General features: G+C 46.0%; 3 protein-coding genes across 6 annotated transcripts in view; 1 reads left to right on the forward strand and 2 right to left on the reverse strand.

Moving 5' to 3' along the window:
• Window positions 1-98: 98 nt before the first annotated feature.
• On the forward strand, window positions 99-23,519 carry nup205 (nucleoporin 205). Its single transcript, XM_061284140.1, has 42 exons — window positions 99-172; window positions 9,368-9,510; window positions 9,621-9,792; window positions 9,898-10,042; window positions 10,176-10,335; window positions 10,431-10,659; window positions 11,011-11,175; window positions 11,270-11,445; window positions 11,539-11,655; window positions 12,006-12,143; window positions 12,259-12,409; window positions 12,517-12,722; window positions 12,813-12,995; window positions 13,201-13,251; window positions 13,524-13,733; window positions 13,807-14,044; window positions 14,137-14,326; window positions 14,409-14,529; window positions 14,838-14,919; window positions 15,000-15,164; window positions 15,263-15,387; window positions 15,493-15,607; window positions 15,874-16,023; window positions 16,553-16,627; window positions 16,863-17,020; window positions 17,094-17,174; window positions 17,289-17,480; window positions 17,810-18,011; window positions 18,082-18,180; window positions 18,295-18,443; window positions 18,575-18,766; window positions 18,842-18,963; window positions 19,046-19,178; window positions 19,322-19,448; window positions 19,520-19,593; window positions 19,676-19,804; window positions 20,127-20,253; window positions 20,576-20,748; window positions 20,836-20,965; window positions 21,150-21,278; window positions 21,754-21,827; window positions 21,908-23,519. The coding sequence occupies exons 1-42, from the start codon at window positions 145-147 to the stop codon at window positions 22,058-22,060; spliced, it is 5,979 nt and encodes a 1,992-aa protein (XP_061140124.1). The 5' UTR covers window positions 99-144; the 3' UTR covers window positions 22,061-23,519.
• LOC133157530 (uncharacterized) lies at window positions 1,005-8,457 on the reverse strand. 4 transcript variants are annotated; one of them, XR_009715027.1, is made up of 2 exons: window positions 1,469-8,457; window positions 1,005-1,095 (listed from the first exon to the last, which is right to left on the reverse strand). XR_009715027.1 is itself a non-coding variant. In XM_061284142.1 (2 exons), the coding sequence occupies exon 2, from the start codon at window positions 7,625-7,627 to the stop codon at window positions 1,748-1,750; it is 5,880 nt and encodes a 1,959-aa protein (XP_061140126.1). In that variant the 5' UTR covers window positions 7,628-7,854; window positions 8,228-8,457; the 3' UTR covers window positions 1,005-1,747. The 4 variants fall into 4 exon arrangements, 2 of the variants coding, with proteins under 2 accessions (XP_061140126.1, XP_061140125.1); XR_009715026.1 differs by having other exon boundaries at window positions 1,221-8,457; XM_061284142.1 differs by having other exon boundaries at window positions 1,005-7,854; window positions 8,228-8,457.
• The window catches only part of fgd4a (FYVE, RhoGEF and PH domain containing 4a), a 32,957-nt gene continuing 31,190 nt past the window's right edge, over window positions 22,751-24,517 (reverse strand). The window contains exon 19 of the mRNA XM_061284143.1: window positions 22,751-24,293. Within this exon, the coding sequence (XP_061140127.1) occupies window positions 24,033-24,293 (261 nt within the window). The 3' untranslated portion in view covers window positions 22,751-24,032. The remainder of the gene's footprint in view (window positions 24,294-24,517) is intronic.

Consider the following 24,517-nt stretch of genomic DNA (forward strand, 5'->3'; position numbering starts at 1 on the left):
AAATCACAGTTTGAGCATCCATTTAAAATACATGGTTAAGAAAAACATAATTTAATGAATATCTTAAAGAAAGCTCTGATGTTTTGTATTTCATACAGGCACTAACGGACGGCCCAGTGTCGCGCCCACCCTTCACGTTGTGTCATGGCGGTGCAGATGGCGGTAAATTCGGGTATGAACCACACTTTTGGAACGTTTCATTGTATTCATTTATTGGGCAATAACACAGGAATAAAGCCTTTCGATCTATATTTCTATATCTTTTGAAGACATGATTTCCTTGTGGTTCAAAAGTAACTACCGCATGCTGAGCCCTGCGCTGCTAGGCTAACGCTGCTAATACGTATACCGAGACATGGCGATAGCTTGACTTGTTTTGATGAAATCTTAACTCATAATAATTAACTACATGTCTGGGTGGCGTTTCATTGTCTCCATACTCGCATACGCCATGTCAACGCAGCAGCTCAATTCAACAAGTACTTACAATAGTCAAATATTTTATGAGAAGTTCCTCGCTGGTGTGTTTACTTTGTTTGTTGAGTACTATTTTCTGCAGAAATAGAGGCAACCGAACAAACATGATGCTAAATCAATGGAAGTAGTAAATGCCCAACTTTTTTTTTTTTATATATAAATTATTATATTGAAGTAAGAAGGATTTCACTACTACCCCGTTTAGCTGACCATGTTGAAGTTATTTATTTGCTCAGATCGGTTTTGGTAGTGAAAAGAATAACACTACATTTCAATATTTTAGTTGATTTTGCGGTTCTCTCGAGCGCAACGACAATATCCACAACGATTTTCACTACTAGTCTACATGTGTATTCACAAGTTATGATTGATTGATTGATTGAATATTTATTGTAAAGGAGGATTTGGCGCCCAATGTTGGGGAGGATAATACGCTAGATCTGGGGGTATATAGTGTACAAGATGGTGTATCGGTCAGAATACAGGAGGCAGCAAAGGACGTTTGGACACAGGGAATGGCCAAAAGGTAGATGGAGGGATGGACAGGTTTATTGAGTAGCAGGATTGAAGGTCATAATAGAATTGCAGATTGATAGAATTGCGGAATGATTGCGGAGTCTGCAATAACAAATAATAAGAATAAAGGTAAAGACAATCCCAAACTAAATATTTCAAATATGGCGCAAACATGCTTTAAATGACCCTAAAGGAAATACAGTATAATAACGTCGTTGCCAACGTACATAGTTGAATTCTAACGCTACGAGTGGCCGCATTATACTTATCTTAATGACACTCATCGTAATGTGGGCAATCGGATGGTCTGGGGAGACCTCTAGTGATCGAAATGAGGAACAGGAATGGCGGCAACAGGAAAGTGTCTCTCGTCCGCGAATCCGCTCAGAGTGCCATACAAGGACCCGAACTGACACGATGGCAACAAATACAAACAAATATACTTATTATACGACAACAACGATCTAGGGCTTACCTTTTGGTCATGAACTCGGCTTTTTTACTTGCTTCAACTATAACTAGAAAACTTCTACCCCACCATACCGCGAACTGCTCTCTTCCGGAGTGCCCTGCTCATGCGCAGAGAACGCCGCGTCACCCCATGGAATCACGTGACATGCGGAGCGGGAAAATAGGCAGAGCCGCTGCCAACACAGACATGCACATAGAACAACACAACATGCAAACGATGTCACAGCCTGTTGTACAGCCGCCCCCAAATGTGCAGGGCACATTTGTTTCAAACAAAGGCTCATCAGTCTTTATGAGAGTCCTGAGTCACTTCCGCTGGGAGGGCTGGTAGCACCACCAGTCGAGCTACTGGTCGGGTGTACTGCCGCCCTTTAATGTCGACATCAGCTGACCTTATGTGGCCATCGTCACTGCGATGAACCTTCGTCACATGACCAATAGGCCACATGGCACGGGGTAACTGTGGCTCGGTGATCATGACCACTGACTTCTCCAGGAGGTCGGGGGGGGAGGCTTGCCATTTCTGTCTTGTTTGCAATCCCGGTAGGTAATCCCTGATGAATCTTGACCAAAACTGGTCGGCAAGGACTTGGGAGTGCCGCCAGCGCCTTCGGCTCAGGATTTCGCTCTTCGGGTAGACGATCTGGGGGAGTGATCCATCAGGCCGCCCCAGTAGGAGGCTGTTGGGGGTCACGGGGTCGACGTCAGACAGGTCAGCAGACACATAGCCCAAAGGTTTTGAGTTGAGAATGGCCTCCACTTCCAACAGGACGGTGGAGAGGACGTCCTCATGGATAGGCTCAGTACCTAGACAGGTGCGGAGTGCAGACTTGACTGCTCGTACTTCTCTCTCCCATACTCCACCAAAGTGAGGGGCTGCTGGGGGGTTGAAGTTGAATTTGATTTTACGTGGAGCGAGTTGACTTTGTAGGGTTGGACACATACTTGTGAAGGCTTCCCGAAGCTCCTTCTCTCCCCCCTTGAAATTGGTCCCGTGGTCTGACCACAGTTCCGAGGGGGTTCCTCTTCTGGCAATGAATCGCCTCAAAGCCATCAGGAAAGCATCGGTGTCCATATTTCGTATGAGGTCCAGATGTACCGCTCTGGTGGTCAAGCACTTGAAGATGAGACCCCAGCGTTTCTCATGGCGTCGTCCAACCTTTACTAACATGGGACCGAAACAGTCCATGCCAGTGGCGTGGAAGGCAGGTTTATGCAACTGGAGGCGTGCGGTTGGGAGGTCAGCCATTTTAGGTATGGAAGGCTTGGCCCGCCAGCGCTGACAATCTACACAGGAACGTTGATAGCGACGAACTGCTTCACGGCCGTGAATGATCCAATAGGTCCTCCGCAACTCTGCAAAGACTCGCTCTGGCCCTGGGTGTTTAAGGTCCTGGTCATATTTCTTTATGAGCAGGCGGGTCACAGGGTGTGAGGCGTCGAGGACGATAGGGTGTGGGGTGACCTCGTTCTGGCCCTCTAGACGGCGTAACCGGCCTCCTACTCTGATTAGGTCGATGGAGGTGTCGATGACTGGCGCTAGAGTAAGAAGTCGACTCGAAGTTTTAACAGGCCTCCCTGCAGACAGCTGAGCACAATCGTCTGGGAAGGATTGCTTCTGGGCTCGTTGAAGGATGAGTACTTCAGCTTGTCGGTATTCTTCAGCGGCAGGTGAGTAGATCGGAGGGGCCTGGCCATGAAGTTCCCTTGCAGTAGCGTCCATGAGTTCCTGCCAGGTGTTGCACGTCTTGTCTTGTAGAATGGCAATGTCAGGTGAGGTGACGGTGGACCCACAGAACGTACCTTTCCTTAGTTCAGCGGCATCATCAGGTGGAATACCGTGTGGCATTTCTGGCCAGGTGGTTGGACCCTGTAGAAGGAAGGCGGGTCCTTGTGACCATCGATTGGGCTCCAACAGGGATATCAATGTCTTCCCTCTTGTCAGGTCGTCGGCAGGGTTGTTGTCTGAGTCTACGTAGCGCCAAACAAAGCCTTCCGTAAGCTCCTGTATCTCAGCTACTCTTGACCCTACAAACACCTTGTATCGACAGGATTGCGAGTGTAGCCAGGTGAGTACAGTGGTAGAGTCAGACCACAATACTGTGCTGTGTACTGGGAGAGCAAGCTCTTTCTTGAGGGTGGAAGCCAACTGCGCTGCTACAAGAGCCGCACACAGCTCAAGGCGAGGTACAGAATGCACACGCTTAGGGGCTATGCGGGAGCGAGCCAGAACAAAGGATAAATGTACCTTACCCTGGTTGTCTTCGGTTCGGAGGAAGGCTACAGCCCCGTAGGCCTTTTCTGAGGCGTCAGCAAAGATGTGCACTTGCCGAGTGGTCCCTTCGCGGTGGCTATCCGCAGGCGCATACGGACGTGGCATGGTAATGTCCGGCAGATGCTTGAGCTCCGCCTCCCAACAGGACCAAGCCTGTAGCAGGTCAGGAGGGAGGTTAGGATCGTCCCAACCTCGCTGCTTGTCCCACAGCTGTCTTAGGATGAGCTTGGCGCGAATGGAGAATGGCAGCAGGTATCCCAATGGATCGTACTGTGAGGCTAGGACTCTATAAATGTTCCTCAAGGTTGGTACATCGTAAGGGACTAACCGCTGCTTGTAGCCTAGGGAGTCTGCCTGCCAGTTCCAGCTGAGGCCCAGGGTCGACTCAAACGGGTTGGACTTATCTTGGGCTAGCCACAGGTCTAGACTGGTGGATCTGAGCTCTGAAGGTAGGTGGCTGAGAACATTTGGGTCATTGCAAGCCCACTGTCGCAATTCGAAGCCGCCCGAGGCGAGGAGTTTCCTGAGCCGGTCCACCCGACCCTTTGCTTCGCTGGGTGTAGCCACACTCTGCAGGTAGTTGTCGACATAGAAACAGTGCTCCACGGAGAACCTCATGTCATCGTTTGACTTACTGGGATCCTTGACATGTCTTTGCAGGGCGTATGTCGCACAACATGGGCTACAGGTGGTCCCAAAGGGGAGGACCTGCCATTCAAAGATCTTGGGTGGTTGTTCTACCTCTAGGTCTCTCCATAAAAATCTCAGAAGGGGGCGATCCTCAGGGAGGAGACGGACCTGGTGGAACATCCCTTTAATGTCCCCACTAACTGCAATGGGACCTTCTCGGAACCTCAATAGGACCGCTAGCAGTGAGGCACCTAGAGTTGGGCCTGGTAGGAGGAACTGATTAAGGGACTGGCCCAAAAATTGATGAGAACAGTTAAAGACGAGGCGGTTCTTCCCGTTATGGGTCACGAGGTGATGGGGGATAAACCAGCTCTCCGTTGATGAGGTGTCCTCGCTAATTTCCTGCACTGCGCCTGACTCGATGAGTTTCCGCATCTCCGCTTGGTATGCTTGTCCCTGCTCAGGGTTCTTAAGGAGGCGTCTCTCAGTGCTGCGCAGCAGGGCCATAACTGATTCTTTCGGTGCTTGCAATAGTGGCATAGCCGCATGGCGTAACAGGGGAGTAGCGTATCTAAGGATGCCACTCACCTCGGTACGTCCTGTCTTCGTCTCCAGCAGGGCTATGGCTTGCTGATCCTGCTTGGATCGTGTCACTTCCCTCTCTGGCCTGTAGGGGACTGTATCCACTTGCCAGAGTCTCTCCACATGCCTGTAGAGATCATCCATGGGTGGTGGAACAGAGGTGAACAGGCATTGAGCTGGGTGAGCTGGCCGCCCCGTCGACTGACACGGGCCCTGCAAGGTCCACCCCAGTCTAGTGCGGACAGCTGCTGGGCTACCATGAGGACCAAGCCTGACAGGCTCGATGGGGGTTACGAGGTGGGGCTGGTCTGAACCTATGAGAAGCAAGGGCTTTACTTCTCGGAAGGTAGGAATAGGGATTCCACGCAGGTGCTTGAACTTCCTCTGTAGGTGGCTAACTGGGTAGCTATGTGGGGCTAGATTAAGATGGCTGGCTGTAAAGGCATCAGTGATCTTAAACATAATATTAGGGTTGGTGGGAGAGGAGACCCGGAATGACACTGTATGGCCATGCAAGACTTGGATGTCCGAGCGCACTGTGCGCAGTGGGAGGTCTTCGGGAGCGCCGTTAAGGGCTAGGGACTTAGCAGCGGTGGGGAGCAGCATAGTCCTCTCAGACCCATCATCCAGTATAGCGTAGGTGTCTAACTTCTGACTACCATAGTGCACGTGTACTCGCACCACCTTCAACATGACTCGGTTCCCCACGTGTGGTCGGTCAAGGTAGAAGGACTCGGAGGCACAGGTAGTCAGGCAGCTTTCAGCCTTTGGAGGTGAGTCATCCTTAACTTTCTCAGGTCTTATGTTAATCTCGTGGAGAGCGAGAAGGTGCTTGCCTTGACAAAGGTTACAGGGTTTCTTGAGGTCGCACTGAGCGGCGAAGTGTCGACGGGCACAGCGCCAACACCGCTTGTGCTCTTGGATCCACCTCTTCAGCTCGTCTTTGGTGAGCTGGGCTACACCACTACACTGGCTGAGGTAGTGGTCTGTACTCTCACAATAGGCACAGTATACCTTGGACTTGTCTTTCCCTTTGACAGGTTTCTCTTTAACTAGTTTCACTGAGGGCTCCTGGCTACTATGCAGGACTGCTGTTTGCTTAGCCACAGGACGAATGTTCCATTTAGTGCTCTGCTTCTCCTTGGAGCTCCGGCTACTGGTAGGATCGTCAAAGTCCTGGCACCATGACTCGTGGCGAAGCCACTCTGACAGGTCCCGCAAGGTGGATGTGGCTCCAGATCGAGTGGGCTGGGAACGGCGGAAATCGGCTCGCTGTTCAGGCGGAAGCTTACTCAGTAGGCGAGCTACGTGAGAGCCACAGCTTAGTTCAACTTCTCCTTCGTGGCCCAAGGTCTGGAGGAGACCCACCAGTGATTGTATTTGAAGGGCAAATTTCTGGAACGCCATTGGATCACCCCGCCTGACCTCTGGGCCGTCCAGGACGCTGGATATCTTCTTTAGGGCAAGCTGATGAGGTTGACCATATTTGTCATAGAGAGCTGTCATGGTGTCCGTGTAGGGTGTTGGAGAGTTTAGATAGGCGTCAGATATCAGTTTGGCCTCTTCTAACTTAAGATGGTCTACTAGTACCTGATACTTGAAGAGTTCTGTAGCATTGGAGGGGAGGAGGTTCTCTAATGCTATACGTAGCCGGGCGAACTCACTAGGGTCCGGGAAAGTGAACTTGGGAATGGTCGGTTGGGGTCCTCTGTACACTGGCTCTGGGTATGGAGGTTGCATGTAAGGGGTGGTTCTGTGAGAGTGTGGCACTTGAAGATGTGGTTGACCAGTTGGGGATGCTCCTAGAGGTAAGGGTAAGTTACGTGGCGGTACAGGAGGAACGTGGGAGGACTCACGGCTAGAAGGAATGAACTGTGGATGACGGAATTGGGCTGGTTGTGGCTGAGGCCTGTAGTGTAGAGGCTTGGTCTCCGGTGGAGTCGGGTAAGGAGGTAGCTGATGAGCTCCCAGATTCAAGGCACTGAGGTTGGCGTTTAGGGCTTCCTCGGGTTCAGGCCATGGCGGAGGATCAGGCCAATCCTCCTCTTCCTCTGACTCAGTGAATCTCGAGCTGTTGCTCGTGGTGACGGCCCCATCAGGTGGTTTGGGACTGGAACATGCTGGTAGAGGGATGTTCACTTGACTCATGCCTATTCTTAGAGAGTGGGCCACGTCAATCAGCTGCTGAAGGTCACTACGGGCTTTATTTAGCTCCTTCAGTCCGGCATGGATGGCTTCGTGAGTCTCACGCAGAACCGCATTCCCATCTTGTACGGTGTGGCGGTTCGGGTGGTACTGGTCCTGGTTTGGCTGTTGTTGGTATGACTGGACAGGTGCAGATAAGGTTCTATCATCCGCATTCCTCCTCCGGGTGAAGCTTGAGGCTAGCTGAGGGGCTCTATGCTGAGCAGCATCCTCGAAGCTCTCCGGATGAAATTGAGGTGCACGCAAGGAGATCGTCTGGACTAGTCCCTGCTGTGGGTATGACGGTCTGCCTGTTGGGGTCGGTGTAAACGAGTCCCAACGTGGTTGGCCGCTGTGCTCATATCCCACGTAGTCCACCTCGAAGTCCTGCATCCAAGCTGGGGGGTGCGTCCGACGTTTTGGCCTCACATCCAGGTGTCTTTCTTGATCTTGCTCCATCCTGAACACTATATCCGGCTCGAAGGACCACATTGTAAAGGAGGATTTGGCGCCCAATGTTGGGGAGGATAATACGCTAGATCTGGGGGTATATAGTGTACAAGATGGTGTATCGGTCAGAATACAGGAGGCAGCAAAGGACGTTTGGACACAGGGAATGGCCAAAAGGTAGATGGAGGGATGGACAGGTTTATTGAGTAGCAGGATTGAAGGTCATAATAGAATTGCAGATTGATAGAATTGCGGAATGATTGCGGAGTCTGCAATAACAAATAATAAGAATAAAGGTAAAGACAATCCCAAACTAAATATTTCAAATATGGCGCAAACATGCTTTAAATGACCCTAAAGGAAATACAGTATAATAACGTCGTTGCCAACGTACATAGTTGAATTCTAACGCTACGAGTGGCCGCATTATACTTATCTTAATGACACTCATCGTAATGTGGGCAATCGGATGGTCTGGGGAGACCTCTAGTGATCGAAATGAGGAACAGGAATGGCGGCAACAGGAAAGTGTCTCTCGTCCGCGAATCCGCTCAGAGTGCCATACAAGGACCCGAACTGACACGATGGCAACAAATACAAACAAATATACTTATTATACGACAACAACGATCTAGGGCTTACCTTTTGGTCATGAACTCGGCTTTTTTACTTGCTTCAACTATAACTAGAAAACTTCTACCCCACCATACCGCGAACTGCTCTCTTCCGGAGTGCCCTGCTCATGCGCAGAGAACGCCGCGTCACCCCATGGAATCACGTGACATGCGGAGCGGGAAAATAGGCAGAGCCGCTGCCAACACAGACATGCACATAGAACAACACAACATGCAAACGATGTCACAGCCTGTTGTACATTTATTGATCCCCAGGGGTGGGGAAATTCAGGCCCCAGCAGTATCCATACCACAGAGTGGGTATACAAAAAGACACACAGATGGCATGAGCGCAACTCAATAGGCTCTCACAAGGCTGCCACACAACGGCGCCACAAAGAAAGTCAGAAAGTGCACAAGATAAAAGCCATCAAAGCAAATCAAAGCTAAAAGACAAAGGAAAAAAAAGCAACAGCGGCCACCTAGCACCCCTCAATACAAGAGAACACCCCAAAACACACAAAATAGCCTCCACGGGGTCCATCGACAGGTGTAAGGGCAGTTCAGTTCAACGGCGCCCAATGGACCGTGGTGGTGAATCGGTGAAAACATCACAAAGCAGGCAAACGTGTGAGCAGCGTCCCGGGCACCCTGTCGGGGGACGTGCAGATGGCCACCACGGGGCTAGCATGGCGAAAGTCGTCGGTTCCGACGAGCACGAGGGAGCGGACTCCCCACAGGTGTTGCGGCTGCAAGGCCAATGCGAGGGACCCGGTCATCACTGGTCGGATAAGCAGGAAGCCGTCGTAGAGTTACGCCGGTCTCGACCGATGATCCCGGTCCGGTCCCAGGAAGAAAAAATAAATAAAATAAAATATCCGATCCGAAGAGGTACCGAGGTGCGGTAGAAGGCACCAGCATCGCCGAATGGACAAAAAGACAGAAGAAAAAGGAGAAAAGAAGGAAATAAAGAGGAAAAGAGAGAACACTGCTGGGAGGCAGCCACTCACGGCGCCATACCAAGAGAAATTTTTTTTGGGGGGTCAAATTAACTTCAACTACAAAAGTTAATGTGAATTTTACGTTCATCCTGAAATGTCATCTGAAAGCTGAATGTCCTATGTAGTGTATGTTGTGTACCTGACCTTGGACATCTATTATTACGTAGGAGCCAGTCTGTGGAGGCCACTAAAGGAACTATGGGAGACAGTGGAGGGTGCTGTGTTGGGAAGACAGCCAGGGAGCTTTCGTCTGCTCGACCTTCAGTTGAAAAAACACAAGCCACACTTTCTATCCCTCTTTAAGAACCCGGTGAGTCCATGCATTTATTATAACCCCCCTAGCGTCATTGTATTGTGTGCGTTTTTACTACAGTACCCCACATGATGCACATGCAACATCCTCTCCTTCGTCATTTCTAGCCAAAAAGTGCAGAGCAGAGAGAGAAGGTGCGGAAAGCCAGCACAGAAGGCATCGCCATTCAGGGTCAGCAGGGGTCCCAACTCCTTCCAGAGCACCTTCTTTCAGAGGCCTTCATCGTCAGTGATTTGTTTGACATTGGAGAATTGGCAGCTGTGGAGCTTTTGTTGGCAGGTCCTTACAAAAACAACAGCATAAACCTTTTTGAATAGATACAAAAATCCACTAGGGAGCTGTTTACAGTCATGGTGTTTGATGGTTTGTGTTTTTTGCCCCCAGCTCAGCAGCAACAGTCCCACTTTCCAGATTTGACACGTGGTTTGGTGGCAGTGCTCCTCTATTGGGATGGAAAACTTTGTGTTGCCAACTCTCTGCGCACACTTATCCAGTCACGTCACGGCAAGACATTCACTCTGGACCTCAGGTAACTGCTGACCGTTATTCTGCAGGTTGTTTCAATAGCTCCTGCATATACAGTATGGATCGTTCACGATCTCTGCCGTTCTTTTTAAAAGGTTTTTGATTGCTTTTCTTCCCCTGCCTCCCGGCTCATTTAGTGAAGAGCTGGTGTCTTTGACGACACATTTCACGGATGAATTGATGAGCCAGGGATTGACCAGGCGCATCCTGACCTTAATAAATGAGATCAATCTGACACGTGAGTTTGAGCGGCTGCAGAAGGAGCGAGGCCTGGGCAATGAAAAGCACAGAAAGGAGGTAGGAGTACATATATTATTTTAAACTATTATTTTGTCATGGTTGATCTTTCCGGTTGTAATTGACATGATACCAACTTGACCCCCCGCCCCCAGGTTTCAGACCTTATTAAAGAATGCAGGCAGGCCCTTGCAGACAGCCTGTTTGCATGGACCTGCCAATCACCTTTAACTAGCGATGACACCCTGGCTCTCATCGGCTACTTGGAGACAGTATCGGCTCAAGCTGATGGCTCGCTGGATAGTGTGAACCTGGCTCTGGCCATGGCACTGATGTACTGTTTGGATGTCAGCTTCATTGAGCAAGGCACTGAAGATATAGAAGGTGAGAATTGTTGAAGCTTAGAACAGTTTGACTAAACGTAGAAAATCAGTGCATAGCTTTGTGTAGATCTCTTTATATTTTTATGCCCTCGATGAAAGGTCCGTCAAAATAAACAGAGTACAACATATCATTCAGGCTAGCTCCAGCCTGCCCATTCAGTGATTCCAACCATTGTGCTGCTCTCCATTTTGATTTCAGCTGCTGTTAAGACTTAAATAACTGTGGGAGGCTGCAAGTATTGCAATCCTCAGTGCGATTTCTACACAACTCAACCTCAATATGAAAGTCGACATGATTGACCGAATTGATTGTAACTCAATTATACGTAAGTGTGTGTTTTTCCATCTTCAGATCTGCTCCAGGCACTGCCGCTGCTCTCAGAGAGACAGTATGTGTCAGCACTGCACAGTCGTTTGATGGACAGCCAGCCATGGACGCTTCCTGGCCTGCAGGCTGTGTGTCGCCTAACTTGGGCTCTTTCTTTGAGGGTGCTGTCCCAGCTGCCACAAGGTGCAGGTTAGGATCACATCTTTTTGGGATATTTAGATTGCCACAAGATTTGATGTAGGTGCTGTTGAATTGGAAAACATTTCACATTTGTTCTGGCCAGCCCTCGTGGAGTTCACCGAGGCAGACGAGGCGCTGACAGACCAGGCTGTCCTGGGAGATGTCTTCCTCTTTATTAAAGAGGGTATGCTCGGTTGTGAGAGTTTCTTCCTGGAGGAGTTTTACATCCGCCGCCTCCATTCACTCATCACAGATTTTCTGGCACTAATGCCAATGAAGGTAAGCTGTCACATTTTTGTTGTTGTAGTGAAAGATTGAAGACATTCCTTGCCAAGTTTAATTAAATTGGTTTGGTTTTGAATGCTTTTGTAGGTCAAGCATCTCCGTAACCGTGCCGATGAGGATGCCCGCTTGATGCATATGTCTTTACAAATGGACAATGAGCCTCCATCATCACTACGCAAAGACTTGGACCACCTCATGATGCTTGTAAATCTCCTACGAAGGCACACGCACACACTTAACATAATACATACTCTATTTACACTCACAATTTTACAAGTATAATCTTCAATATTAATAGGATAACGCGTTGTCATTGTCGATTACTTCAAATTAAAACCACAATTCAAAATCTATTCTAAAATGTCAGTGGTGGAATTCACAGCAACTACGTACATCTTCAAAAACGTATTTTATTCCAAATGTGATTTAATGTTGCTTTTACATAATCCAACAATCTCCTCAAAGACTAGTGCTTTAACTCAAGATGGTGTTTCAACTTCCAAAGTCAAAACGTTTTTATACAGCATTGTTACCCTATTTTATTTTTTGTCCAGATAGGAGAGTTCTACAATAAGGATCCATTTGGGATGGAGTTGGGCCTGGAGTTCTGGTGTCCCACAGACCCCCTTCAGCACAACTCATTGCAAGGATCCTACCTGGGAATGGCACTGCAAAGGCCTCCACATAAACAGGTAATATTATTTTTCCATATTATCAGCATAACCATCAAAGTCTTAACCTATACCTCCTTAGATGAGTTCTGTTTGTTGTCAATTTTCAATTTCTCTTTTGATGCGTTGAATGTAGGTGGTTCTGTCCAAGTTTGTGCGGCAAATGGGGGACCTTCTGCCCTCCACACTCTACATCTCCTATTTGCGGATGCTGAAAGGTCTTGCCAATGGTCCTCAATGTGCACACTACTGCTTCAGCCTGCTAAAAACCAACGGACCTTCACATGGTAAGAGGAACGAAATAAAGGTTTTCACCTCAAGCTGATTCTTTTAATTTTAGTGCATGTTATCACATAACATTGGACACCAATTATTCTCATGTCCTTTCATGCAGCTGATAACATCCAGGGAGTTGCAGGCTGTCCAGTATCATGGGAGCATTTTTTCCACGCCCTCATGCTCTACCATGAGAATTTGTGGCAAGACCTACCAAACCCTGATGCAGTTCATTATCGTCACACACCGCTTCAGGGTATCACTCAACGAGAATTGGAAGGACTTGCATCATTTCTGCAGTTACTCACTACAATAATTGCTTGGGTATTTTTGTTTGTCCATTTTATGATATTTTAGGCACACCTTGACCTGAGAACGTTGCGGAAATGTGTATGTTTTCTTGTTTTTTTCTAGAGTGAAAATGCTCGGCTGGCATTGTGTGAGCACCCCCAGTGGACTCCTGTGGTGGTGATGCTGGGTTTGCTTCAGTGCAGTGTTCCACCTGTCCTAAAAGCTGAGATTCTTCGCTGCCTGGCAGCTTTCGGCAAATCACCTGAAATTGCCGCTTCACTCTGGCAGTCACTAGAGTACACACAGGTTGAACATTTTAGTATATATTTTTTAAATGCATTCAGGACTATTGTCAAATAGTTAAATGCTCAGAATATGAATTTGTGATGTGAAATTACCATAGGATTAAATTTAAGTAGGGCTCCGGACTGCCTCAGAATGCTGGAGGCAGGCAGTCTTTGCAATATAAAATTTTAGACGGATACCTTATAGTTTTATTTTCCTTCTACAGATCCTTCAGACGGTCCGTGCTCAAGGACAAAGACAGGCGGCAGGAATTGAGGTAAGTCAACTTGATACACTCGCGTAGTGTCTAGATCAGCGTTTTGCTAAAGAGAAATATGTTAGTGTATTAATACATTTTGTAAGTGGCATTTTTGTAAAACAAACAAAACAAAAAAAGGGGGGGGGACTTCAAACATATTCATTAGACAGGTGCACATCTTTTAATGTGTACTCATCGGTAACATAATGACATTCCAATACCTTGAAGATTGTTATACAAACGCCAACCTCATTTGCCGGGCAATTTGCTTTCTTATTCTGTTCTCTCAGGTGGAGCTTAATGAGATTGAGTCGAGCTGTGAGGAGTACCCTCTGACACGAGGCTTCTGTCATCTAATAAGTACCTTGGTGGAGAGCGGCATTCCCCTCAATTTGGGTGCAGGGCTGCGTGTGCCAGGCTTCCAGCCATACCTGAATTTCTTGCGTGACACCGTCTTCCTAGCTTTCCCCACCAGAGCATATCGACGTCCAGAAGAGAAGGTGTTCTGCAGCTCATTGTTTCTATTCATAGATTTTACACACGTTATACTGATTCGGTTTTGCCTTTTGCCAGTGGGAAGTAGCCGACACTGCACTCGAAGTGTTCCACAAGCTGCTGCGATATTACGAGCCGCAGCCGTCAGACTTTGTCCAAGAGATGGTGGAGCTGCAGGGCGAGCAAGTCCCAGCTCACAAACCACCAGGCCACAGCATCATGTTCCACCTGCTCAATGACTCGCCCATGTTGGCGCTTTGCCTCAGCGTGCTAGAGGAGGGAGTACGCCAGCTGGACACCTATGCCCCTTTTCCTGGTAAAAGAACATGCAGGCTGCTGTCACAATCTCATTGATAAAGCTTGTGACTGTTTGTTTTGAGTGTGATGCAATGCAATCTTGTCTTCCAGGCAAGAAGCATTTGGAATCTGCAGTACTGCACTGCCTCTGCCTACTAGACCTGACCCTGCAGAAGGAGGTGGTGTTCATGAATCTCCTCAGGGAAAGCCAGGCTTCTCTTTTGGTGTCCCCATTAGAGCAGCTTCTACAGGGGGTCAGTCCTCAAACCCGCAAAGCAGATCACATTGTGAATGTGGCCAGGTAAAAATGAACCCGGCGCTCATCTTCAAAACTTGTGGTGGTGCGCTTTTCAAATTATTCATATGATTTTGTTTGCTGTCAGGTATCTCTACCACAATGACTCCAACCCTGAGGCTGCCTTTCACAGTGCCAAGATCTTGCGCCGCATTGCAAACTACCCAAACATTCAAGAAAGGCTTGTTGGAGATTTTACATATGACCAGGTATATTCTAGTGTCTCATAAAGATATTGGTGGTGATGTTAAACAAAACTGAAATATTAGAAGAATATTCCCCATCTGATTCTTGGCACAAAATGGAAAATTATCCGACTGCAAAAAAAACCTGACTCATTCTCTTATAGTGTTGATCAAAATCTTGGGTTGTGTTTCTATCGCATCAGATAGTGCAGGTATTCCTGAAGATTTCATGCTAGGTTGCTGCGCATTTATCAATGTTATTATATTAGATGACATAGCTGTGGGTCATGTCTTTGGTAGGATCAAGTTAAACTTTTTTTCTGTTCCCTTAGGTTGTGAGTGACAAGCTGATGGCAGGCTTTGTGGAGTGTCTGGATAATGACGAGGCAGAAGAAGGAACTGAGACAGAAAATGGTGCATCACCAGCTTCTTGTCTTGCCTCTTCAAAAAATGTGTTTCATTATTTGCCGTGACCAGACTCTTTACACTTCTAGATGCAGACGCCCTAAAGAAGGTGGCACAAATCCGACATGAAACACAAGTTCATATCCTTAACCTTCTCATCAACTCTTTGGAAATGAAGACGCCCAATTTGGCGTTGTATTTACTGGGCTATGACGTCAAGAAGCGTGTGTCCTCCACCAATCTTCAAGATCCAGGTGAAGATGTTGATATTGATCGCAAGACCTTCTTTTGTGATATCCGGCAAAAAATCGAATCCTAACTACAGCAGTGCATTAATAGCTGTATTTTGCAGGTGTGTTAGGGTGCCCACGCAGTTGCCTGCATGCTATCCTGAGTCTCCTGCAGAGAGGCACTGAGAAAAGATCAGGCCCTGCCCTCACTCAAAAGGCTCCACACCTGGCTGAGCTCTGCTACCAGGCAAGCTTTCCCCTTTCACGTAGAGTGCCTTAACAATTGGTACTTCACAATGGCGATTGGGTGCTCTTAAATGTCTTAGTGAATGTTCTTTTATTGTATTCACAGGTGATATACCAGGTGTGCGCTTGCTCTGAAACATCTGGACCCACAATGCGCTATTTAAGGACAAGCCAGGACTTTCTTTTCTCACATCTGCAGCACCTACCATTCATCCTCCCTGGCAAGTACATCCATCTCTATTGACCGCCAGAGGCAGTGCTTAAAGGACTGAAGGTTTCATTCGCCCATACGGAGTTCGATAGCATACAAAAAGGTTCTGGTGACACCAGAACATTTGCCTGTTTTTGGTATGCATACTCAAACTGTGTATGCATGAAGGGAACAACGTTTAGTGCTTTCAGCCCCGCCTCTGCTGGTCATTCAGGTTTTATAGAACTGTAGTTACATTTTGTATGAAAATCTTGTTTTGATGCATGGTGTTCTCAGGGGACCAGATTGCTGCACTGTCCCAGATGTCCTGGCTCATGAAAACTGCAGCAATTGAGCTAAGGATGACATCACTGAACCGCCAGCGCTCATATACACAGCGCCTCGTAAACCTGCTGCTTGATGACCAGCCACACTCGCAGCATGCAGGTGCTACATATGTCGCTGTGTAATTTTATCCATTCATCCACTTGCTCAGTATCTTAGAAACAGGACTAAAACTTTGAAAAATAACAATGGGTGAAATTGTTATTGTTTTTTTGTAGTAGACCTACAGACCTTGTCCAAGACCAAACCATCCTGTATTGTATTGTGATAATATGCACAATTTATGCCGGTAATCGTTTTTCTTGGCCCATGGCCCACCCTCAGCAATTGTTTAATCCTGTTTATATACAAAAATGACAGATTTGCCTTTCTCGCGGAGGTTAAAGTACAAGGTTCCCAATGGTCCAAAACAATATTTATTACAGTGTCAGTGTTCCTAAAGTTCAAGAACAATGGTCTCTTCATAATTTGTTGTGAGAAAAGTGTCTATTGATTGTGGAAAAACACTACTACTATACACAATCTGTAATACTACTATTTCTTTAACAAAAAACGTTTTTTATTATTTTTTTTTTTAATAAAACTAACAGACAAACCTATTATATGCTTTTGTTGATATTTCTCTTTTTAGCTGAAGGAGAAACCGCTATGGAGGAAGAAACTAGATCAGTCAGCGGATTCTTACATTTTGACCACGTTTCCAAAGGTCTGTATAATTTTGTTCACATGTCCAGTAAAAACATGTCACACTGAAACCAGCATATTTTACACATTTAATTTGACAAAATCAATTCCCTCAATATTTCTTTTTCTTTCACTTTTCCTCCCACTTCTCAGAGGTGAAGGGAAAAGCCGGGAATGCCATGAATACTAATGTTTTGCCTGGGCATCTCAGGTGATGGACTTAACCACTTGTCCACTTGTTTTTTTTATGTTACCAGTACGTAGGAAGTTGCTGAGTGTGCTGGATGCCATCGATTTCAGCCAAGACATGCCTGAGCTGCTGCAGCTGGACTTTTTTGAGCGCACTCAGATAGAACAAGTCATCTCCAACTGTGAACATGTCAACGAGCAAGGACACACTGTGTGCAATGTGAAGGTGGGTTTGTTGGTTTAATTTATGGCGCTGTGAAGACATCACTAAATTATCATATTCAAATTGTCTTTCACAGTTGCTCCATAGAGTTTTGGTTGCTGAGGTGAATGCTCTGCAAGGGATGGCCGCGATAGGACAGAGACCACTGTTAATGGAGGTACGTGAACTGAAAATATGCAGGACCATGATTTTACTTTTCAATTTCGTATGTGGTCGGCGTACATCATGCGTTGCATCGTTTAACCTAAATTCAAACACTATGTTTTCCTAGGAGGTGAACTCCATCCTACAGCAGGTGGTGGAACGTAACCGTGTCCGACGAAGTGTCAGTGCAAAGAGACATGCGCTGCAGTCCTGGAGAAGCCTAGTAGAGACGCTGTTGACCGCTTGCCCTGCTGACCTTATGGCAGTTGAAGAGAGACAACTAATCATAAGAGACCTGCTATTAGACCTGCATGACAAGGTTGATAATGATAACCCCCACCCCATACATACATACATACATACATACATACATACATACATACATACATACATACATACATACATACATACATACATACATACATACATACATACATACATACATACATACATACATACATACATACATACATACATACATACATACATACATACATACATACATACATACATACATACATACATACATACATACATACATACATACATACATACATACATACATACATACATACATACATACATACATACATACATACATGGGAATAATGAACTTCCACTTATTTTTATGTAATGTTTGTCACCTAGGTTTTATCTGAGGATGCAGCGGGAGAACTGATGCCCATTGTAGCTGGTGCTGTCTTCACCCTGACTGCCCACCTCAGCCAATCAGTGTTGTTCGAACATCCACAAGGGGCCGGATTAGAATCCTCATCTGGTTTTGGCTCAATAGCAAACTCCGCCCTTCATCTTATCCTTCGCAAGCTGCTGGATTTCATCCTTTCTACAGGTGGTTATCAACCTCCACCACCTTCAAACTCTGCTTATGCAATTTGTAAGATTGTCTTCTACATTTTAAGGTGGAGGATACCAGCGTCTACGTGCACATTTGTATGGGTCTTTGCTGTACTACCTTCAAATTGCCCAAAAGCCTGAGGAACCAGATACTTTACAATCCGGTAAACCAAAAATATAAGCGCACACACATCTGATCATCTGTTTTTTATTAAGCATTTAACCTCGCTTTGTTATATAAATCTAATCATCCCCTTCATTTTCTCGGTGTGTCCTAGCTGGGAAGGCAATGTGGGAGCGTCTCACAGCCCCTGAAGATGGCTTTTCCAAACTACAGCGAGAGAACCTCACTATCATTGAGAGCTACGGCAGAGCACTAATGGAGGTGGTGTGCAGGGACGCATGTGACGGCCATCAAATTAGCAGGGTATGTTTAAGTGTCCGTACCCCCCGAGTTTTCTACAATCAATACAGTTTGAGTTTTGAGCTTGGTCATGGGAGGAACGTGTAAGTCAAGGTATCACTGAAATCTTATCCAATGACAATAATGTCTCTCAGATGCTAGCACTGGCGGTGCTTGACCGAATCCTGTCCATCGACCGCCAGAACCAGTGGCTGGTGTATGTTTGCAACAGTGGCTACTTGCGCTCGCTAGTGGAGAGCCTTCGACAGGATGACACGGCCCTGCAGGCTCTGCTCGCACCTCAGCCTCCCCTCCTCAAGCCACTCTACATATACGAGAGCAAGATGGTGAGGAGCTATTCTATGTATTTGTTCACCAAAGTTTCTTGGTAAGAAGGCTCAACGCCAGCGATGTGTTTACAGGCCCTGCTGACTCGTGTGGCCAAGACGAACCAAGGTGCTATCGAACTACTTCGCTGTGGTCTGGTAGCACAGCTAATTGAGTGTCAAGTGTTTGACATGATACCTGACAGTGAAGCTCACAGGTTAAAGTCACACGCATCACTGCTTCATTAGAAACACCTTTCTTCCTCCAACTGACTTGAATGTGTCTGTTTGTGGGTACAGGATGATGAGGGACCCGTCAGGGTTCATACCCAGCCCTATGGACCGTTATAGACAGATTATTCTACCCACCCTGAGGCTCTTCCAGGTGATACTCACCTCCACCACTATGAATCCCCAGCAGGGGGCAGCACAGGTGAGAATACTGACAAACCTCATAATTTCTGTTAGCTTGCATAGTTTTCGTGTTGCGTGAGGTTAGTTGTTTTGTGTATGTTACTGTTTTGGAGGCCGCCTGTGTTTATGTCTTTGCGTAACATGTATTTGTGTTGTTTGTAGATTCTCCAGTGGCTGATAGTCCACGCAGACACCATCCAGTCACTGTTGCGCTGTCCAGAGCTCAGCTTAGGAGCGTTGCAGGAGCTCTCTTTGCTTACTGGTATCATCAGTAAGACGGCTCTACCAGGTATCAACAGCATACAGCAAATCATTAACAAATTAACATAAGATAGATGACATTTGAACGTTATTTCTCAGGGGGCCCCGAGATGGCCGGCGAGGTCAATGGTGGTGCTTTAATGGAGTTTCAAGGTCACATCAATAGATTCCAGGTTAGCTTGACTATTGTGTCAAAAGCTCAAAGCATAAATTTAGCTTTTTTTGTGAAAACCTTGTGCTGTATTTCCCCCAAAGCGATTGTGCCTGTTGCTGCTCAGCCGCCTGGCAGGCAGTGAGCGAGAGAGGTTACTGAAGCAAGCGGAGGTGACGGCAGCTGGAGACTCAGCAGAAAGGAAAGAGGAGATGGAGGTGGCCATGCAACAGGTAGGATGTGCCATACTTGCTTAACCGAAAGTCATAGTAATATTTTATAGTTAACCAGGATCAAGTACAACATCCAAGATTTATAGGTATAGTAAAGTGGATTTTTGATTCCACCTTTTCCATTACCCTTTTAACTTAATCCAACAGATAAGGGAATGTCAGCAGTGTGTGTGTGATGTCTATAGTTTCTAAATTAATCTCCTTTTTAAAAAATTAAAAAATAATAATTCACTTATACAATTATGGCTGCTGTATACTGTAATTTGGAAAAGTTATGCACATCACTGTTATGTCATTGACGTGTTCTGGGCTCTGACCTCAGGTGTGCGCTAACATCATGGAGTACTGCCAAATTCTGCTGCTGCAGAGCTCGGCTCAGGCCCAGTTCACTATCTGCCTGTTTAGCCCATTTGGCACCGAGCCGGCTGGCAGGGACGGAGGACGCGCAGGTTAGACCCTCATTAGGAATCTATGAATGAATTAATGTGAACATGCTGCTTGTCCTCGTCAGTCATTATGCAGAGGAACTTTGAAAGCTGAATACAATGCAATGGCCTTGGGCCGATTTTTGGCATTTGTAATTATTATGGGTGTAGTTGTGGAATAAATGGGCGGGTGGGTGGGGCGTCCGATTACCAAGAAAAATCTGATTTGAATTGAAGGACAAGTTTCATCATGCGTAATTGCGTATAATATTCCAGCGCATGCTGTTATTATTGAGAAATTATGATCTTTAAAATGTTACTGGTGAAACATGAGTCATGTGCGTAGATCTGACGTCCAGCCAGCCCAACGTGGCGTACTCACAAGCCCCCAGCCTGGGCCTGGTGCTCTTCATGCTGAAGAACAGTGCTGCCGACTTCTTCCACTTTCACCAGAGTCACAGGCAGAGTCTGGGCAAGCTGCAGAGTTTGGATCAGCTGCCCCCCGAGGAGCTCAAGGAGGTAATGACGCCCATGGCCCGGCGGAACCCTAACGCTAGTCCGACTGCAGTGTGCATCATCTAAGCAGACGTGTCGTGTCGTTTGTAGTTGTCTCAAGGCCTGATGTCCGGTTCAGGAGGGGTGGAGAAAATCTCATCGGTGCAAAGAAGTCTGCTGGCCAACGAAAGGCTGGTGCAACTCATCAACAATAGGGCCAAGCTCCTGGCCCTCTGCTCCTGTATCCTTCATGCAGACCTCCTATTTCACGAGCTCATATTAGAGAGGACACAAAACATGTAGAATATCACAATCTCAGCTGATCCTCCAGCTTGCATCTGATTTTCTAATGTGAAGGACTAAATCTAATTTAGCAGCAGCACCTAATGGTGTACTGTCGACAAACCTTAACCCCCCCTTCATAGACATCATCGAGACATGTCTATTTGTGTTGTGGCGCCACCTCGAGTATTACCTGTTACACTGCACCCCCACAGACCCAAAGGATTCTCTACTGCCTGGAACCACTTTGTATCAATCTCGCCTTGGCAACGGTAAGGATTGTAAAGACTAGTCGAGTACTCAAATTGTCTTCTTTAAATACCCCGTAATGACATTCTGAGCGCGATGTCCACAAATCACAACTTGTGTTTTTGCCGATGAGGCAAAACTGCTTGCAGTAACAGAGGAATGAATGAATGAAATTGGACCTCAAATTTGCCCTACTTTCCTATTCCAGTTTTCCCTGCTCTTTCATGCATTACATATATCAAACCGAGTCTGTGACCTATTTGAAGTTTGACATTTGTGCAGTTGGTGGATTGGTTGCAATAGCTGATAAAGCCAAACAAACATTCGGATTTGATTGAGACATGGCCTGCCTGTGAATAGCCAAAGTCTGCTTGTGATTGGCGGCCATTGAAATGCAATGGAGAAAACGTTTAATTTTTTTAAACAAAAATCTTCGAAATATACCAATAAAACTCCAATATGCATTCCCCCTGAACCCCCATTATTTTGGGCCTCCAGACTCGTTGAGCAGCCTGCAAGCAAGAAGCGGACGTGGAGCCATCTCGCGGGTTTCTCAGCAAGATCTGGACTTGGTAAGAAATTAAACTTAAGTAAGCACGTAATGCTGCTCCAGCACTTAAACAGCTTTTTTTTTTTTTCCTGTGGTTTGCAGCTTAAGAGTGACATGGCTGCTGGTTTTGGAGAGGCTCTCCAGAGAAAACTTCTGGAGATAGAAGGCTTGTACAGTCAAGTGCGCTCACGTTACACCTTCATTCAGGCTCTTGTACGCAGGATCCGAGGCCTCTTGAGGCAGCCCAAAAGCTGAGAATTCATAATTCTGGACAATTTTAGTACATTACACCAAGCCAAAATCACAGCAAAAGCAGAATGTCTTTCTATGATTATGTTGGCTTACACTGCAAGTACTGTTCTTTAATAGACAGGAAATTAACTCGTACACAAATAGTTTAAAAATAGTGTTGGTTTGATTTGTCTTTTTTGTGTGTGCAAATACATTTTCTACACGACTTAATGATTCCATTTGACTGACATTTTTCAACAATAAAGTGATATGTGAAAAAAAGCGTAGAAAATATTCCACGTTGGGGGAAAAAAATATTAATTTTACAAATCCTAATTTGAGAAAAAAAACCAATATGAGTGATATACTTTGAGGGGAAAAGATGTACATGGTAAATATCCCCATACTTTCCAGTAGTTTTACAATAGTCAATATTTTGTGGATGATATATTTTGGTTATGTAAAAAATACTTACTATTTATGTACTCAAGAAAATATTTCCATGGAAAACGTGCAATTATTTTTCAAACATAGCCGATTTTTAATTTCATGTGAATCCAAAGTATTTTGGAAACGTTTGGAAACTTGAGTTTCATTTGGTAAAATTTATATTCTGACATACTTAAACATACTTCTTACATTGTTCTAGTTTGTATTCTGTATGACAATACACGAGTGACTAGTCGTCATAAGAACTTGAAATCACACCACAAATGAGCTGGATCCACAAATATTTAATGTAGTTGTACAATTCTGAAACATTTTGGGGTGAGAAGATGCACGCATACAAACAAATGTTGGCTGTACATTCAGAACCTGTGTTGTGCTCTTAATTCATCTAGATATTAACACGAGGATTAAAAGAAAAAATAGGCACATCCATCCCCTCTGTCAGTCCATACAACCACTGCATGTTGTCTCACTGCAGAACACCTTGTAAAATGTGGATTCCTTTCCCTTCTGGAGAAAAGTTTGTGCTACTTTCTGACAGCTCATGCTCCTCCTCATGATCTATAAATTACTTAAATAATACAATTACTTTAATTTAATAAAAAAAAAACATCTACAATTCTTGCAACAGCTTGATTGTGCATTTGCGTCTAAAAAGAAGCTGCTCCATGCAGACTACAGTCATTAGTTAAAAGATTCAGTCCTGCACACGACTGGCTGTGGCTATCAGCTCTTGTTGCACTGCACCGTAACACACGGTTCCTATTTTGATCAACAAACAGAAAGAAGTGAAGTATGATATTCATTGCGATTTTGCTCAGACAGCATGCTCAAGGAGTACGTATTTATTTGCCATGGTTAGCTTAACATGAAGGATCCTTTTCTCAGGCTGTGGCTGCACAAAGTTCAATGTGGAGGAAGTGTAATTGAAGAGGCCAAATTAATTTTCTTACTGCATGACTTTGCTCATTAATTGAGGGGTGTAAAAAAAAAAAAAAAAAAAAAACATGCAGTCCATACCAAGCTGGTCATTGTGTGTGAGGTGATGGCATAGCAGCCCTGCAAAATGACCTGTCGAGAATAACGACCCATTTCTTATTCCATGGCTTTACCCTAAAAAGTCAATGTGAGTATGAATGATGCAATCATCTTATTCACTGGGTTCAGGAGGGAGAATAATGTACTGACAATTTCTATCTCACCGTGTTTTCTTTTTCCTATGTTATCATAACAAGCTGAGGAGCAGAAAAAAACAAAAACAATTGTAATTGTTCCTTTAGAAATAGACATTGATAGTGTACAGTTAAGACTGAGTAGATGGTGCAGTACAAGTCCACAGGCTCAAGGAAACACTGACACAGAAAGCATCTCAGTCCTAGCGTTCAATTAGTGATCCAGCACAGCTCTGGAAGTCATCCAAAACAAGAAAGCATTGGGAGGAAAAGGCAGTTTATCCAGCACTTGCGTTGTCCTTTTTGGCCCAGCAAAGAGAGGAAGTGTTTGTGACCTCAGTCGCACAAATTGCAGACAAACTCCCGGCGGGAGTTTACGAGCTGTCCGAGGCCGCTTCCTGCGCGGCGCCGTCCGCCATGTTGCTGCCATTGGCGTGAGGGCGCTCGGGCACTTCGCCCGTCACGGCCACACGGATCACTTTGAGCCAGCGCTGCTTGAGCTCCTCGCTCTCAGCCGCAAAACTGTGGACGGACTTGGACTGGGAGAGGCGGAAGCTGGCCTGGGGCTCTGCGGGGCGGCTGTTGTCGTCCACCGAATAGCCGAGCAGCGGGATCGTGCTCTGGGCCTTCACGTCCTACCATAAAGTAAATGGGTTAATTTGGTTTGGTTTTGGTAGCAGTCAAGAATCACATTTAAACTCATTAAATTGGAAACAGCACATACTGTAGTTGCCCCATTTAAAGTGTATCGGTTTACATATTATATATTAAGAGCCATTTAAACACGTTAAGGAATCTAAAATGATTGATTTTTGTTCTGTTTTCTTTTTATTTCTGTTGTTGACGGATTCAAGAACTG

Source organism: Syngnathus typhle, linkage group LG7 (assembly GCF_033458585.1).
Source record: "Syngnathus typhle isolate RoL2023-S1 ecotype Sweden linkage group LG7, RoL_Styp_1.0, whole genome shotgun sequence".
Classification (NCBI taxonomy): Eukaryota; Metazoa; Chordata; class Actinopteri; order Syngnathiformes; family Syngnathidae; genus Syngnathus; species Syngnathus typhle.